Source organism: Taudactylus pleione, unplaced genomic scaffold, assembly GCF_031769625.1.
Source record: "Taudactylus pleione unplaced genomic scaffold, aTauple2 ptg000314l, whole genome shotgun sequence".
Classification (NCBI taxonomy): Eukaryota; Metazoa; Chordata; class Amphibia; order Anura; family Myobatrachidae; genus Taudactylus; species Taudactylus pleione.
This window is the reverse complement of record NW_028284715.1, coordinates 6,290,972-6,306,547: the sequence shown is the minus strand read 5'-3', so window position 1 is coordinate 6,306,547 and position 15,576 is coordinate 6,290,972. Positions and strand designations below refer to the sequence as shown.

At 45.2% G+C, this 15,576-nt stretch overlaps 1 protein-coding gene across 14 annotated transcripts in view; it reads left to right on the top strand.

The window, feature by feature from the left end:
- Positions 1–15,576, top strand: part of RIMS2 (regulating synaptic membrane exocytosis 2) — an 801,312-nt gene that overhangs the window by 554,656 nt on the left and 231,080 nt on the right. For 13 of the 14 annotated variants that reach the window (XM_088442657.1, XM_088442648.1, XM_088442650.1 and 10 more), the window contains 2 exons: positions 4,396–4,549; positions 7,188–7,304. In XM_088442657.1, the coding sequence (XP_088298783.1) occupies positions 4,396–4,549; positions 7,188–7,304 (271 nt within the window). The remainder of the gene's footprint in view (positions 1–4,395; positions 4,550–7,187; positions 7,305–15,576) is intronic. The other variant, XM_088442652.1, reaches the window with a different exon arrangement.

Sequence of the window (15,576 nt, the reverse complement as noted above, 5' to 3'; positions counted from 1 at the left end):
GCACAAGGTCTACAATGTAGTAAAGTGCATTGAGAAATAACTGTTGTCTTTTCCCGCAATGCCCCTACCATTTCCCCTCTAATTAGATCGTTTAGCAGCGCTCCTCGCAGTGACTGTAGGATGGAGCCGTTGATCGTGTCTGTGTTTATGACCAAGCGGCAGCAGTTATTTAATTTTTTATTTTTTTTTACTTTTCTGAAATATCTGGAAGATGATAAGAGATCCCATTACCTGTAAAAGCTCTCTATAGTCTTCTCTGTGTTTTGTAGAAATACCCAATACTTTAATTATTTATTTCAACCTTTCCTATAAATTTCACTCACAAAATACTATAGCTGTCTCTATTGTGTGTTGACTGTGTAGCTTGGGTAGTACTGGATCCTCTAGGCCAAAAGGTGATTGGGTTAGGCACGAATAATTCATATAGTGATAAATGGACATACAATGTTTTTATGTTGTCATGTGTGTGTCCCACTGACTCCTGATGGTAAATCACCGTCTCATAAATGTCTTTAGTTCACTCCTCTTGTTTGCTGTATAGTCCGTGCTAAAAATCTTTATTATTTCCATAATCAGTCTCAGTATTGTGCAACGCTGTGACGCAGGGCCTGATTCAGCAAGGAACGCAGTTGCTAATATGCACGCAATCGCTCGATTGTTGCGTACTGTGCATGCGTAGGCGGCAAAGTGCGTGAACTAGTAATTGCAATGGGAACTGCGATTGCTGAGGCTATGTAGACCCAGAGCAGAATGATTGACAGAAAGTGCCGTTTGTGGGTGGTGACGGTCGAACGCAGGCGTGCTAGTGCGTTTCAACGCCGTTGCAGGGGCGTGCATAAGTTATCCACTGCGTGGCTATAAGCAGCCAAAGCACTGATAGCATGCGTGGCTGGTAGCAATTTCTGAGTAAGGTCAGGGTTTGTGCATATGGGTCTGATGTTACCGATGGTTTCGCTATGTTCCCCTTGTATACGGTTGTGAGTAAGGGGACGTGGGCGTCCTTATGTCTGACTGCGATCGCAATGTGAACGCAAACATTTAAATAGCAACGCTGATATTAGCAACTGCGCTGTGTGCATATAAGCAGAATAGCGATCCGTAGTGACTCAGGCCCTCAGTTCCATTGTGTAGAAATCCCACAAAGTTCCAAACAGTCTCAAAACTCTCCATTGCGCACGTTGGGTCCATCATTTACTGTATACTCCTCCTTCATGTAATCTATGCTTCACACTGTATCACAGCACCTAGTCATAATCAAGGACAGGGACAGTATCAAACCCAGGGTGACACTGTTATGCATATATTCAGGGTTAAAAATGATTTACTCTTTTCTTCAATGTTGCTCCCCTCTGTCCGGCAGCTGCAGTGTGAGTGGCAGTTGGTGGCTCTAAGTGTGCAATATTAATAAACACACTATGGGGTAAATGTAATAGGCTGTGGCTTTGAGACATTGGCGAGTCCCGTGCGAGACTGCCCGATTATGTTAAGTTGTAGTCTTTTAATGGACTTTGCCTACTAAAAAGTTTTGCCTATTAAAAGTCTGCTACTTTATATAATCGGGCAGTCTCACACGGTACTCGCCGACGTCTCAAAGACGCAGCCTATTACATTTACCCCTATGTGTATTATAAGAGTTCTTTATTTACCAATTAAGTAATTAAGTATGAGTCTATAAGAATAAATACAATCTTGGCGGGTCGAATACAAATGATAAAATAATATATATGTACATACAGTATTAAGGGGTGACCAATGCGTTTCATCCCGTTGGCAGGACTTTTTCAAGGGTACACAGTGGAACTGAGTTGCACAATGCTGAGTGATTGTGGAAGTAAGAAAGATCTTTAGCATGTACTATAGAGCAAACAAGAGAAGTGGACTAAAGACATTTATGAGACTGCAATTTACCATCAAGAGTGATTGGGATACACACATGGCAACATAAAAACCATCATATGTCCAAAATGAGAGCCACTGTTATCACTATATTAATCTGATTAGAATGTGGGACTACTTTGTGTGTTGGCTGCCACTGATCTCTACACTTACAACCAGGCGCTGATCATTTATTTGTTTGTTATAGGCTCAAATAATACATCCAGCTTCCTTGCGCGCTGCACAGTCCTTCTAGTCGCGCCATGCCGCAGTGTGACTCGGTAGCGCCGAGAGTCTTTTCATACAACTTTTTACCTTCAAATGCGTCTTATTCGCACAGCGTTACAGTGTCAGCAGCTATAACACTGTAACATAGCGTTTCCTATGCAGATAGACCGCAGTCACACACAGAATATAGGCATGCCATATCATTTTAACCAGTAGAAGCTGCTTGTGCTAACTATTTGCTGTGCAAATAAGACACATTTGAAGGTAAAAAGTTGCACGAAAAGACGATCGCACCACCGGGTCACACAGAGCTCCCGCGTTATGTGTAGCGCGACTTGTAGAGCACAGAGGATAGATGTGGACACATCTGTATAACATATATATCTGACTTCTAGGATTGTAAGGCTAGTGCTACAACAGTGTGGAGTGTAGAGCAGCCCGGACTTCAGATGGTTTCGTTCTCCTAAAGTGCTGTCTTTGGAAAGATATTGTGTATGAGTTCTGTCTACATGAAAAGACAAATATTGAAATCTTTCAGCATTATTCAATTTTCCAATAAGACAAATATCTCATTAGAATTTGGCATAAATGTTATGATGGTATTTTGAAATGAAGTCCCTTCCTTTTGCTGTCTTTCCCAACATCTGTCTGCATTATACAGCTGCCTGCAATTGCCTCATTATAGGCCCACCCCTGATTATAGAGTCTGCATTATACAGAAGCCTGCAATTGCCTCATTATAGGCCCACGCCTGATTATAGAGTCTACATTATACAGCTGCCTGCAATTGCCTCATTATAGGCCCAGAGTCTGCATTATACAGCTGCCTGCAATTGCCTCATTATAGGCCCACGCCTGATTATAGAGTCTGCATTATACAGCTGCCTGCAATTGTCTCATTATAGGCCCACCCCTGATTATAGAGTGTGCATTATACAGCTACCTGCAATTGCCTCATTATAGGTCCACCCCTGATTATAGAGTCTGCATGGTTGACCCTTGAGACTTGTTTGCCATTTTATTGTTACTCATATATTTAAGACTATAGCATTATATTGTACATAATGACCTCTATAGACTGGCCACACATGGGTCCAACCCAGGACATGTTTTAAAACATTAGTATTGGTAACAGAGGACATTAAAAATGTTTAATTGGATGGACTTTTATGATTTTTTTTTTAGTGCTTATTTGTTTGCCACATTTTTCTGGGCCAGTTCGGTTTTTATCCTTTGTGTATTACCCACTTCAGACTGCCATATGTTTTATTGGAATACATACGGGATCCCGGCGGTCAGAATCCCGACACCAGCATCCCTACATGGTTAGAATACCGACACTTTGTTGGTCGGTGTCCTAACCCTGCCCTAACGCTCCCTCCCCAGTGCCTGAACCTAACCTCCCCCCTAGGGCATGCAGTCGGGAAGCCGGCGGACGTAATCCCGACAGCCGGCTTTCTGACTGCTTTATCCCAGCGTGGGTTAAATGACAGGCGTCTAGACGCCTGTCATTTTACCGACAACGGGAGACCCGAACGAAGTGATGCCGGGCGCCGCTGCGGACAGCCGCTGGAGGGGGAGGGCTAGGTTTAGGGCTCCCGGGGGGGACTTAGGGTTAGGCACTTCCCCGGGTGGTTAAGGTTAGGCTAGGGGAAGAGAGGGTTAGACACCCCGGGTGGACTCAGGGTTAGGCACTCCCCCGGGGGTTTAGGTGGCAGGGAAGGGGGGGGTTAGGTTTAGGCACTTAGAAGGGGGATTAGGGTTACTGTGCCACGAATGGTTGTCAAGTGTGCCACGGCGGTCAGCTCAGCGCACTTGTATTGTAGTGTGTTTTGTGTGTGTATTTTTTTGGGAGCCAATATGTATGTGTTTTCATTGGTTACGCACGCCGCATCACCGGATGGTGCGCCTCGCCGATTTTAAAATCGTGTGTAGTGTGCCTCGAGTTGAAAAAGATTGAAAATCACTGCTCTAGTGCCTGACGCTCCCTCTAACCTCAGTACTTGCCTTTGAGATCCCGGTGGTCGGGATGCAGGAGCCAGTATTCTGACTAGTGCTGGTATTCCGGCATCGGCATTCGGACCGACGGAATCCCAGCGGCCGGGATATTGGGCGCTTCCCGTTTTATTCTGTATACTGGGAAATATCACTGTCTTCATTACAACATTATCCTCTCCTCCATCACTGCTACAGCCCCGCCAATGTTTCCTTAGAATTACACAGAAGTAGGTACATTTTGACTTGAAATTCAACTACAACAACTTCCCTCGGATCTATCCTGTCGTTTTACAGATTTACGGCACAACGGTCGCGATATGCAGAGTTCAACATTATCCGTTCCAGAGCAAGTCATGTCATCGAATCACTGTTCCCGGACAGGAACGCTCAATGTTGATAGTATAGGAAGGACGAGATCCTGGTCTCCTAGTGTTCCGCCTCCACAAAGGTACTACTTGCTGTTTAAACAATAAAAATAAATATTTTTTTTGTTCTTTACATTGTTATTTCCGTGAAGGTTTCATGGCTTAGATCTATGTAGAAAAAAACCCATTTATAACGGATGTTGCTGTTTTACCATTGGCACTACCAGTACTGTATAACCTGACTATCAGACCCAGGTGTTTCTGCTACTCATTCTTACTGTACATTGTGAGACAACCGAACCTAGGGCCTGATTCAGAGCCGTTCGCAAAAAGCAAGCGCTCGCTCTGATCCAGGGCGGCCGCTTTTTTTTAAATTAAACCGGCCTCCTGGCCGCTCGCATAGCTGTTGGTGACCACCCACAGCTTTTGCGAGCGACCATCGAGCTTGCGACGAGACAAGGGTCTCGTTCCCGCAAGCCCCAGTGAGCTTCCTGGAAGCTCACTACTGACATCACTAGTAATGTCAGTATGACCGCCCTCAAACGGCAGACGTTCCTTCGGGAATGCCTCCTTTTGGCAAGCCACCCCTCCTCCCCGCCTACAAAACGGGCGAGCTGTTGATCAACATCGGCATCTGCCCCGCGGCATGCGCAAATGCCCCACCATCGACCCGCTTGCGAGTGCATAGCGCTTGCGAGTGGGTCTGAATCAGGCCCCTAGTACTGACAGAACATACATCTTTGTACATAGGTAAGTCATATATAAACTCAGACCCCTATTTACCAATGAAGCGTATAACCCCTTTAGCGCTCAATAAAGGGTTATGCCCTCGTTTCTGCATTTAACAAACAGTGGTAATCTAAGATTACCTCTGTCTGTCACAGCATCACTCTCGCCATCTTTCAGATGGCGAGAGCGATGAGGTCCCCATTGCCGGCAATGGAGACCCAGCGGTGCCTTTCCAGCTTCAGCGAAGCACTGCCAGGTCCCAGTGTCATGGCACATGCGCATAACACCGGAGCCCCGTCGCTGGCAGCGTTGGGCTTCAAGCAGCCCAGCGGAGGACCTCGCCGGAGGGGTAGATATTGGTAAATGCCAGTGAATTTTTCGTTAGTATCACAGTGATACTAAATGAAAAATTCTGCTGGTATTTGCCTTGGTAAATTGGGTCCTCAGACACCTATCTCTCTTGCCAAGGCCGCATATTTCTTTGTTGCACTTTGTCTTATTTAGCTTGGCAAGTGATCATGCAGTAAGTGGGATGGTGGTGTACAAGGTACAGATGTCTTCAGTCTTTCTTCATTCAAAAAAATGTATCATTAAATGACTGAGATCGCTCTCCTTCCTTTACACACGCCGTGTGGTTCTGCAGCTGTTGTGGAACTACAAGTTCCATAATGGCAGATCATGCTGGGATTTGTAGTCAGACAACAGTTGTAGTGGCACAGGTTGAGTACCACCTAACACCTGCCAATTCTACAAATTAATTCTGCACACTGTTTTTGTTCTTCGCAGGTATGTCATAAGCATTTAGTGACATTATCATCTTTCACAGTCCCCTTTCCATTCTGTTTGAGTGGTGAGTTTTAGTGCCGGTGGTTAAATCGGCTTTGTATACTGTAGAGCGATTTGGAAATTTGAAATAATATTTAGGTGACGACAACAATTTCTGTTGTTGTGTAAAGTTTGGGACCAACTGCTCGATGTACTACCCAGTAGCAAGATAAAGCGCAAGGTGTCGTCTTGCAAAAGAGAAATTTGTGAACATCTACTAGACATTATTGTTCATTATATTAGAAAGGGTTGCGCTTGGGGATAACTCCATACGTTTTTATTATTACACTTTAGGAGTGGTGTCCCAAGGAGTAAGACCAAGCTGTAACCTATAGGCGCGAGTTGCTTTCGATCTTGTCATTATCAACTGCTCGATGTAGCCACCTGCAAGAGTATGATGGGTGATGATGATTACCCACAGCTGTCTATTGACCGGGCCATGGCACCTATCTTAGCAGCTATATCTGCAATGTTTCTGAGAAGTTGTGGCTTGAATACATGTCCAACAGGGAACGATACGGCAAAATGAAAGCTGATCAATATTCAGCTGATCAATTCACTAGGAACTAGTGACATCCCTGAGGCATGAGGTGTCTCAGTACAGAACACAAAATGGCGGCCTCAGCTATGCGCAGGCAACAATGACAATTTGAAGTGACTCTAAGGGCCTTATTCAGAGATGGTTAGCCTACATCTACGAGGGTGGGAGAACTGTGCATGCGCATGAGGTGCACTGCGCATGTGCAGCCCTCCGGCTGCGAGTCCGCTCCCAGTTTCTCCCATCCGCAGCCTGACAGCGTTCCAGGAAACGGGCGGGAGGGACGAGGCCAGAGTCTGCGTAAGTGCACGCAGACTTCCTGGCCTCACAAGATGCCAGGACCCAGCCAGGCTGCGGGAAGCTTTAGCTCAATGTCCCGATGGTGACCCCCGTTTCCGGGAACACTGCCAGGGAATGCCCCCACTCCGCCTCCCAAACGCCGCAGCCTGTCAGTCAGGCTGCGGATTAGAGACACTGCGAACGGACTCGCAGACGGAGGGCTGCACATGTGCAGTCCTCCCACCATCGGAGATGTACCCTAACCATTGGGTTAGCGTACATCTCTGAAGAGAAATGAGAAAGTTGTATAGATCGTTACTCTGGAACTGACAAGCTTCCCTTTCTTCCAGTAGGAGCATGGAACAGGGACCAAGTGGGACGAGATCTGGCCCTGCACATTACAATTTCATGGGCAGAGTGGAAAGACATCGTGTAGTAGATAACCACTACCCCCCAGACAGAGAAAGGTAACTAAAGAACATAGCAGAACCCTTGTACGGAAAGGAGATGCCATTTTAATGAGGGCTAGAAATCATAACAGCGAGTAGCTTTACATGTCTGATACAGACTAGAGGAGAGAGTGCTTCAAGCCTTGGAGAGGGATAAAGTGCAACAACCAATCAGCTTCTAACTGTCATTTCATAGGCTGTGCTAGATAAACGAGAGAAGCTGATTGGTTGTTTTGGGCAACTTTTCCTACTTATCTCTCTCCAAGACTTGATACATCTCCCCCTATACCTTACATGATTGTATTTATTTAGCTTATACTTTGATCTATGTTGTTCTGTGTTAATGACCCATGGAAGGATTTTCGTCAGTACACTGTAAAAAAGTATTTTCCAATGCATAGGAGTGCACCCTCGCTTTCACATAACGGAGGCCATTATTTTGAGTCAATGTTCATGAGACTGCAGTCAGTACATTAAACAGTAACTAGTGACACTTGATGAGTGTTCATAAGATGCCTCAGCCACACTTTCCTAGCGACTGCATTGTTATGACTATTGTCTCATCACACAAAATGGCTGCCTCCTCAGTTTATAGTTGACAGGTGCACTGTATTCATACTTGCTTTCCTACTCCATATAATGTTTGGGAGAGTGCTGAATTTTCTGAGAGTACTCCAGAGGGAGCAGGGCGCCCTCATGGGATTTGTTGATACAATTTGTTTCATGGACGCACCCCCTCCTGCACAATTACATGACTTGCATGGGAGTGGGGCCGCAGTGATACGAATCGCTTTACCATTCCCTTTGAGTTTGACACTTGGACCTCCCCTCTGTGATCTCTCTGAGCTGAGGTTCTAGGAGCGACAAGCGTGACTGTATTTTGTCATTACCCAAAATGCCTGTCTGGACATACTGTAAGGGGTATAGTTTTTTCAAATTGAGTATTTTCTTATTGGTTTTAATATGCAATTACAGAAAAGAAAAAGGCAAACAAAAAATATATATTTACTGGTCGATTTTAATCAATTTTGATGGATTTAAAATCAATGAAAATCGATCATCATCAATGTTGTGCTTTTGAGGATAAATCACAAATTTTCAGTAAATGTGCGATTTAGCCCCAGAAACACAACATCGATGTTGATCGATTTTGATTTAGTTTAAATCGATCAAAATCGATTAAGATAAACCTTCAGTAAATATGCCCCTAAGACTATGGCCCTCATTCAGAGCCGCTCGTTAGCGGCAGTACGCTCGTTCCGAGCGATGTTTGCACATCTGCGCATGCGTACGGTTTTTAGTACGCATGCGCGAACCAGTCAGTGCGGCCAAAAATCGTTTGTACGCTATATAGCGAGTGCCTGCTATTTTGAGTGACAGAATGAGGCGTATGTGGGTGGTAACAGGGGAAGGTGCTTGAAAATGGGGAGTGGAGATCCGAACGCAGGCGTGCTTAAAGGTCAAAACGGGCGTATTATGGGTGTGCATAATTAATACAGCAGCGTCATTGACCACGTCACTGGGTTATTTTATAGCCAGAACTGCTCGCAAATTTGTGGTAGCAAACACCAACCACAAGAATAGCGAGCAGTTCATACGCTGGTCGATGTACTCGATTAATCTAATAAATAGCGGACATGACGTATGGTGCGAGCGGCCAGGGGGGCGTTTTTAACAAATAAACGAGCGTATGTTTTGCTCGCTCGTTCAGACTTAGAGGCGTGAACAGACTGCAATTTGCGAACGGATCATTTGAATAGCCACCCCTTGTTTTTGAACGAACGACCGCAAATAGCGAACGGCTCTGAATGAGGGCCTATATTACTTTGGAAAACGGAGCCATTTTTTAAATTTATTTTTGCACTCCTTGAAGAAGTGAAGTGTTGAGGGCAAGAGATAGTGCCTCCATTTGTTTGCAAAGGAATATATATCTTTTTTCTTAAATATGTTTATATATCTGTGAGAGGATGCACTGAATCAATCTCAATAGGGTATTATTGTCTGTAGAAATCTATCTCAGAGCTGTACTAAAAAGTCGCATCTGACCTGAGGTTGACATCTTTATATAATGTCAACAGTTGAAATGGTCAGTAGCACACGTAATGCATGTCCTTTACCTATATACAGGGAGGCAGCCATTTTGTGCTTCTTGTTACTGTGATATCTCTCTTTCTGAATTGATTGGCAGCTCATCATTCGTTGCCCACAAAATGGCTGCCTCCACTGTATATAACTGTCCCTACACTTTAAGATGAGCTGCTATACAGATTTCCACACATCACCCACTATGACTCTTTTGGGGTCTCTTTTCCTATTTTCATCAGTGTTGTTCTTCTATTGGGTCTGATTTATAGATCTATGTGGATAAACATCTCCATTACTGCTCTTTTACAGCCCCACTAATCTTAGATACCTTGTGGAGTGCAGACCTGTGTATAATAACTGTTATTTATGGTAGTTGTACCTAGAAGTCTACTATGTTACACATGCAAAGTCCAAGTAGGAAAATAAGGACAAATAAGGCAGCCCCCACCTCCCCAAAGCACACCCATGTTATACCATTTTGTCCACAAGTCCACCTATGTTTTAATAACTGAATATCGGGAAAGTGAGTCCCTGAAATGTTGGGACTGTTGGGGAGATATGCCTACAGTATGTGTGCCTATAAATTACATTATGCTATGACCATGGGGTATGTGACTCATGTTCCTATTGAAGATGAAGTTGCATCAAACTAATAAACTGGATTTTGTGGTGGAACAGACCGCTCTTGTTGGGCCTTTCCACGCTGTATTTGTACATTGGAATTTTACAGAATTTATCGTCTACTAATAGGACTGTGGTGATGACAGGGCCGTAACTAGGGGGCACTGTTTTGGCCTGTCAATTTTCTGTTTATTATCATTCTCACTTGTAGCTTCCTCTTCCTTTATCCCCAGCATCTCCTGGCCTCCTCTATCTCTTCCCTGGCCCTTCCCCATGAGGCCATGATCCTTTTTCGGATGCGCGTCTTGAGTCCCTATTTGAAAAAGGGGAGGGGGGTTAGCGGACTCCAAAGCTTTTTCTAGCACAGAGCACCAAAAAGTCTACTTACGGCTCTGGGTGATGATGGGTAATTCATTCTGCTGTGTGGTTGTGGGTAGTGTTTGGAACATTACAGTTCAATTCACAAGGAATCGGTATGATTTACCGCCGGACACAAGTCCGGCGTTTGGAATCCCGACATCGGCTGCCCGACATGGGTGAAAATCCCGATCGTCCCTAAGGTAAGTATGGACTAACCTAATTCCCTCCCCTAACTCTCCTTAGGGGTGACTAACCCTAACCTTCCCCCCAGTGCCTAACCCTAATCCCCCTAATGGAGTTTTTTTTTTTACGTGTGTCTGTCTAGGATTACTGCTGGGGGGAGGTTACTACTAGGGGCACCGCACTACTACTGGGGGTACTGCTGGGGGGAGGTACTACTGGGGGCACCGCACTACTACTGGGGGTACTGGGGGGGGGGAGGTTACTACTGGGAGCACCGCTGGGGGGAGGTTACTACTGGGGGCACCGCACTACTACTGGGGGTATTGCTGGGGGGAGGTTACTACTGGGGGCACTGCACTACTACTGCGGGCACTGCTGGGGGGAGGTTACTACTGGGGGCACCACACTACTTCTGGGGGCACTGCTGGGGGGAGGTTACTACTGGGGGCATCGCACTACTACTGAGAGGAGGTTACTACTGGGGGCACCGCACTAATACTAGGGGCACTGCTGGGGGGAGGCTATTACTGGGGGCATGATTACTATGGGGGCATTGCTGGGGGGAGGCTGCTACTGGGGGCACAACTACTACTGAGGGCACTGCTGGGGGGAGGCTACTACTCGGGGTATGATTACTATGGGGGCATTGCTGGGGGAGGCTACTACTGGGGGCACAACTACTACTGGGGCCACTGCTGGGGGGAGGCTACTACTGGGGGCATGATTACTATGGGGGCATTGCTGGGGGGAGGCTACTACTGGGGGCACAACTACTACTAGGGCCACTGCTGGGAGGAGGCTGCTACTGGGGCTGCTACTGGGGGCATTGCACTGGGGGGGTTAGTAATGGGGGCACTATATAAGAGGCACTACACAGGGGGAGGACTAGTACTGGGGGCACTAAATAAGGGGCACTGCACGGGGGGGACTAGTACTGGGGGCACTATATAAGAGGCACTGCACAGGGGGGGACTACTACTGGGGGTATTATATAAGGGGCACTGCACGGGGGGGACAACTACTACTGGGGGTATTATATAAGGGGCACTGCATAGGGGGCCACTACCTGGGGCACTGCGTAGGTGGGACTACTACTGGGGGCATTATATAAGGGGCACTGCATAGGGGGACCACTACTGGAAGAACTGCATAGGGGGCCACTACTGGTTGCATTGTATAAGGACTTGTGTAGCTATCCAAGGGTGTGTGTGTGTGGGGGGGGGTGGCGGGGGTGCAAGGCTGAAAAAATGCCTAGTGTGCCAGGAAACCTTGCACCGGCCCTGTTTGACACAGCTAAGATACAAAGCACTACACAATGCTGTTTGGCGCTATTTGAGGTGAATGTGGACACATCTGTAGAAAGGAAACTGCTCTGGAACCTTTGTTAAATCCCTAGCACTTTGTAAGAGTGCCACAGTTACTTAAACAGTTATATTAGGAGGATACTGGTGAATGTTTGGGTGATATGGATAATAAAAAATTAGAGGAAAAATGAATGGATGTCCTATTTATGCTGCTGACAGACACGGACTGAAATCAATTCTCATTATAAAGTTATGTTGCTATTTAATGGTTGGCGTCTGTCTACTTTACGCACATGAGATTTCTGATCCAGCGTTGCTCTTATAATTCCAGGCTTTGCCATATTACACTTACAGAGTATAGCAGCTGTCCCTGATTAATATTATTTAATAAATCAAGTATTGATTATAAGCTTTTGTTTTAATTCTGAAGGAACCTATATTTTGTTAGTGGGAAAAAAGTGTTTTTATAAAAAAATAATAAATGCAGATTATTTTGTGAATTTGGAGACAGTTACTGTAGCCTGGATATGCATTTTGTCTGACCTGCCTGTGTCACTGAGGGTCCCACACTGGTCTCCTCTCTCCATAACCCTCAGCCTGTTTAAAGTATCCCTAGAGGGTGCCGATAACCCTTAGCTATGCTGCAGAAAGGGCCTGCTACCAGACTCCTACTCTTCCTGCTTAAAACAGGCCAAGAGATAAGAAAAGTACCACATGGCGCTAACATTGAGGTTGTCAATTTTTTGAATATATATTAATTCATAGCATCTACGCAAAACCAAAGAAAATAGTTTTGGGTGAGATTTTTAAGATCTTTTTTGTGTTGGGACATTTTAAAGATATATATTTTTATTGTTATTGCACACAGATTATGGAGTTAAATGGGTCAATCCAATTAGATGCGAAGGGGGCGAATTGCCATTGGTACGGCATAGAAACCCCGGAAATGGCACGGCAATTCGCCCACCTTGTGGCTCGATCTTACCCCGGACTCTCACATTTTTTCTCCCATCCCTAAGGGTTGTAAACAGAACAGGACTTATGTGTGAGTCCGAAGGTATCGCACTTAATGGGGACGAGAACATCGTTCCTAATTGGATTGATCCTAAAGAGTTTTCATTCAGTGACTGGAGCCAAACTCTACTCTTAAATATTTAACTCACATTGCTGCTATTCTTGTCTACTCTTAAATACTTCTCTCTGGGAGATCCCAGAGACGAGGTAGAAGTTAGTAGGAGGTGCGTGGGAGGGGCTCTGATGATGCAATTTGCATTGCCAGGTTGCAGGGGGCAGGGCCTTGATGGCACAGAACCCTGGGGAAGATGGCGGAATCCTGGAGGCTGGTCTACTATCCTGAGAGTGTAGGAGAACTTGACATGGAGCATGTTGAAACTGGCATTGAAGTGTGTTGGTCTTCAATGCCATAGGCAAACGCAAGGGGGTGTCCAGTTCCCTGGAATTCCCCCTTTCCCCTGGAAAGCCAGTGGTCAAACCATGACCACAATAGTTGTAGTATAGTAGTAGTATATAATACAATTATACTAGAGCTGTCCCCACAACATGCCGTATAAGGGACAGATTGGAGCTGTTGCGCTTGTCCAGCTCAGGCGGGCTAGTCCTGCTACCGAATCTAATGTCTTAATGTGATCACTGGCCCTATAGATGTGATGTCTGAACTTGAAGTATTACATACACTGCACAGAAAATGCTCTGGAGCCTGACGTGATCCAAGGGGAGTTAGGACTCTTTCTATTTGACCACCCATGTGTACTACCAATAAAACTATGGGCCTGATTCAGAGCCGGACGCTATTTGCGCTCGCTCGTTCAGAAAAAGGGGCTGGCTATTTAAATGAACCATTCGCTCTTTGCGGTCTGTTCACGCCTCTATGTCTGAACGAGCGAAACAAAACATGCGAACGTAATTTTGAAAAAAACGCCCCTGGCCGCTCGCATCCTACGTCATGTCCGCTATTTATTAGATTAATCGAGTACATCGAAAGGCGTCTGAACTGCTCGCTATTCTTGTGGTTGGTTTTTCCTACCACAATTTTGCGAGCAGTTCTGACTATAAAACAACCCAGTGACGTGGTCAATGACGCTGCTTTGTTAATTATGCACATCTTAAAACGCCCGTTTTGACCTTTAAGCACGCCTGCGTTCGGATCTCCACTCCCCGTTTTCAAGCACCTTCCCCTGTTACCACCCACAAACGCCTCATTCTGTCACTCAAAATAGCAGGCATTCGCTATTTAGCAAGCACACGATTTTCGGCCGCACTGACTGGTTCGCGCATGCGTATTAAAATCCGTACGCATGCGCAGTTGTGCGAACATCAGTAGGAACGAACGAGCGGCCGCTTACGAGCGGCTCTGAATCAGGCCCTATGTGTGTGGCTAGCCATGATTGTACTGCTCCTGGCAAGAAAAGGACAGTTCTGAATAATGAAAATCTTTACATGTTGGATTTATTTAGTTTAATTGTTAAATCTGGTTGGCCAGGAATCTCAGGGTTGGGGTACCACTTTGTTGCACAAAGACCCCTTCCAACTATCAGCCCCCTTGTTGCACAGAGACACCAACTATTGCCAGACAACGGTTGCATAGAGACCAATCACCCATTCCACAATTTATAATGCGTTCTCCAGGTGCCGCCACATGCTTTGTTCATTCTCTGTGGTCATTCTGGTCTGAGCAAGCACTAAGTAAAAGTACTGTGCCATTGTAGTGCAATCATAGAGGCTTTTGAGTGTTTACAGCTCACATTTCCTGATGACCCTGGTATGGGCAGTGGCAGTAGAGGGGTTGTCAGGAGTTTAACCAGTAGACTTCCATTGACTTCTTGGGTTCTGATATAAGCTCTCTAAACACTATTAGGGGTATTCAATATGAAACGTTAACTTCACTGTCGAAGTTAACGTTTCATATCGGAGTTTTTACCTGCGTTAAAGTATCGGGCGCGCTCCCACTTAAACCCGTATTCAATATAAAATTAACAAAAACGGGAAACTCTGAAGTTGGATTTGCGTAAAGTTATGAATTTTTCCTTAAAAAAATTGTAAGACCCCCCTAAAGTTGTAAAAACATGGGGGATCACTATGGGTACCCCCGTTTTAGCCTTTAATTGAAAGTCGGGGATTTAAATAGCCGCAGCAGGTGTTTGTTTCCCGACATTGAAGAAGTGATGCAGAAGAGCACTTAGGCTATTTTTTTTGTTTTTTTAAGTGGTCCCATCAAATTTGGGGTACATGAAAATGGGTACTAGCATATTTTGATGTCCCTAAAGTAAGTTTTTAAAAATTCTGCATTTGTGCACCTGCCGCTATAATTCTATTCTAGAAAACACCTGCCGCATACATGCAGAATAGCCCTGAACCTATTTCCCTATTCTTAAACAATTGTTTCCCTTTTTTTTTCACCCCAATTTTTACATTAATTTTTTGGGGTGTCCCTATTTTTTTTTTAAACTTTTTTTGACACAGTTCTTTTTTAAATGTAATTCCCAGGGGTGCAGGCTATTTTTTTTTAAGCCTGCACCCCTAAACCCCAATTCTGCACTTTTTTTCGACACCTATTCAATGGTGAAAAGTTATCCCCGTTTTTTATCAAAGACTTTTCAAAACTGCGATAAGTCTTTGAAATTGAATACGGTGTAAAAGTCAAACCTGCGATAATGACGAAAAAAGTGCGATATTAACGCAAAAACGATGTTATCGCTCCCATATTGAATACCCCTGTA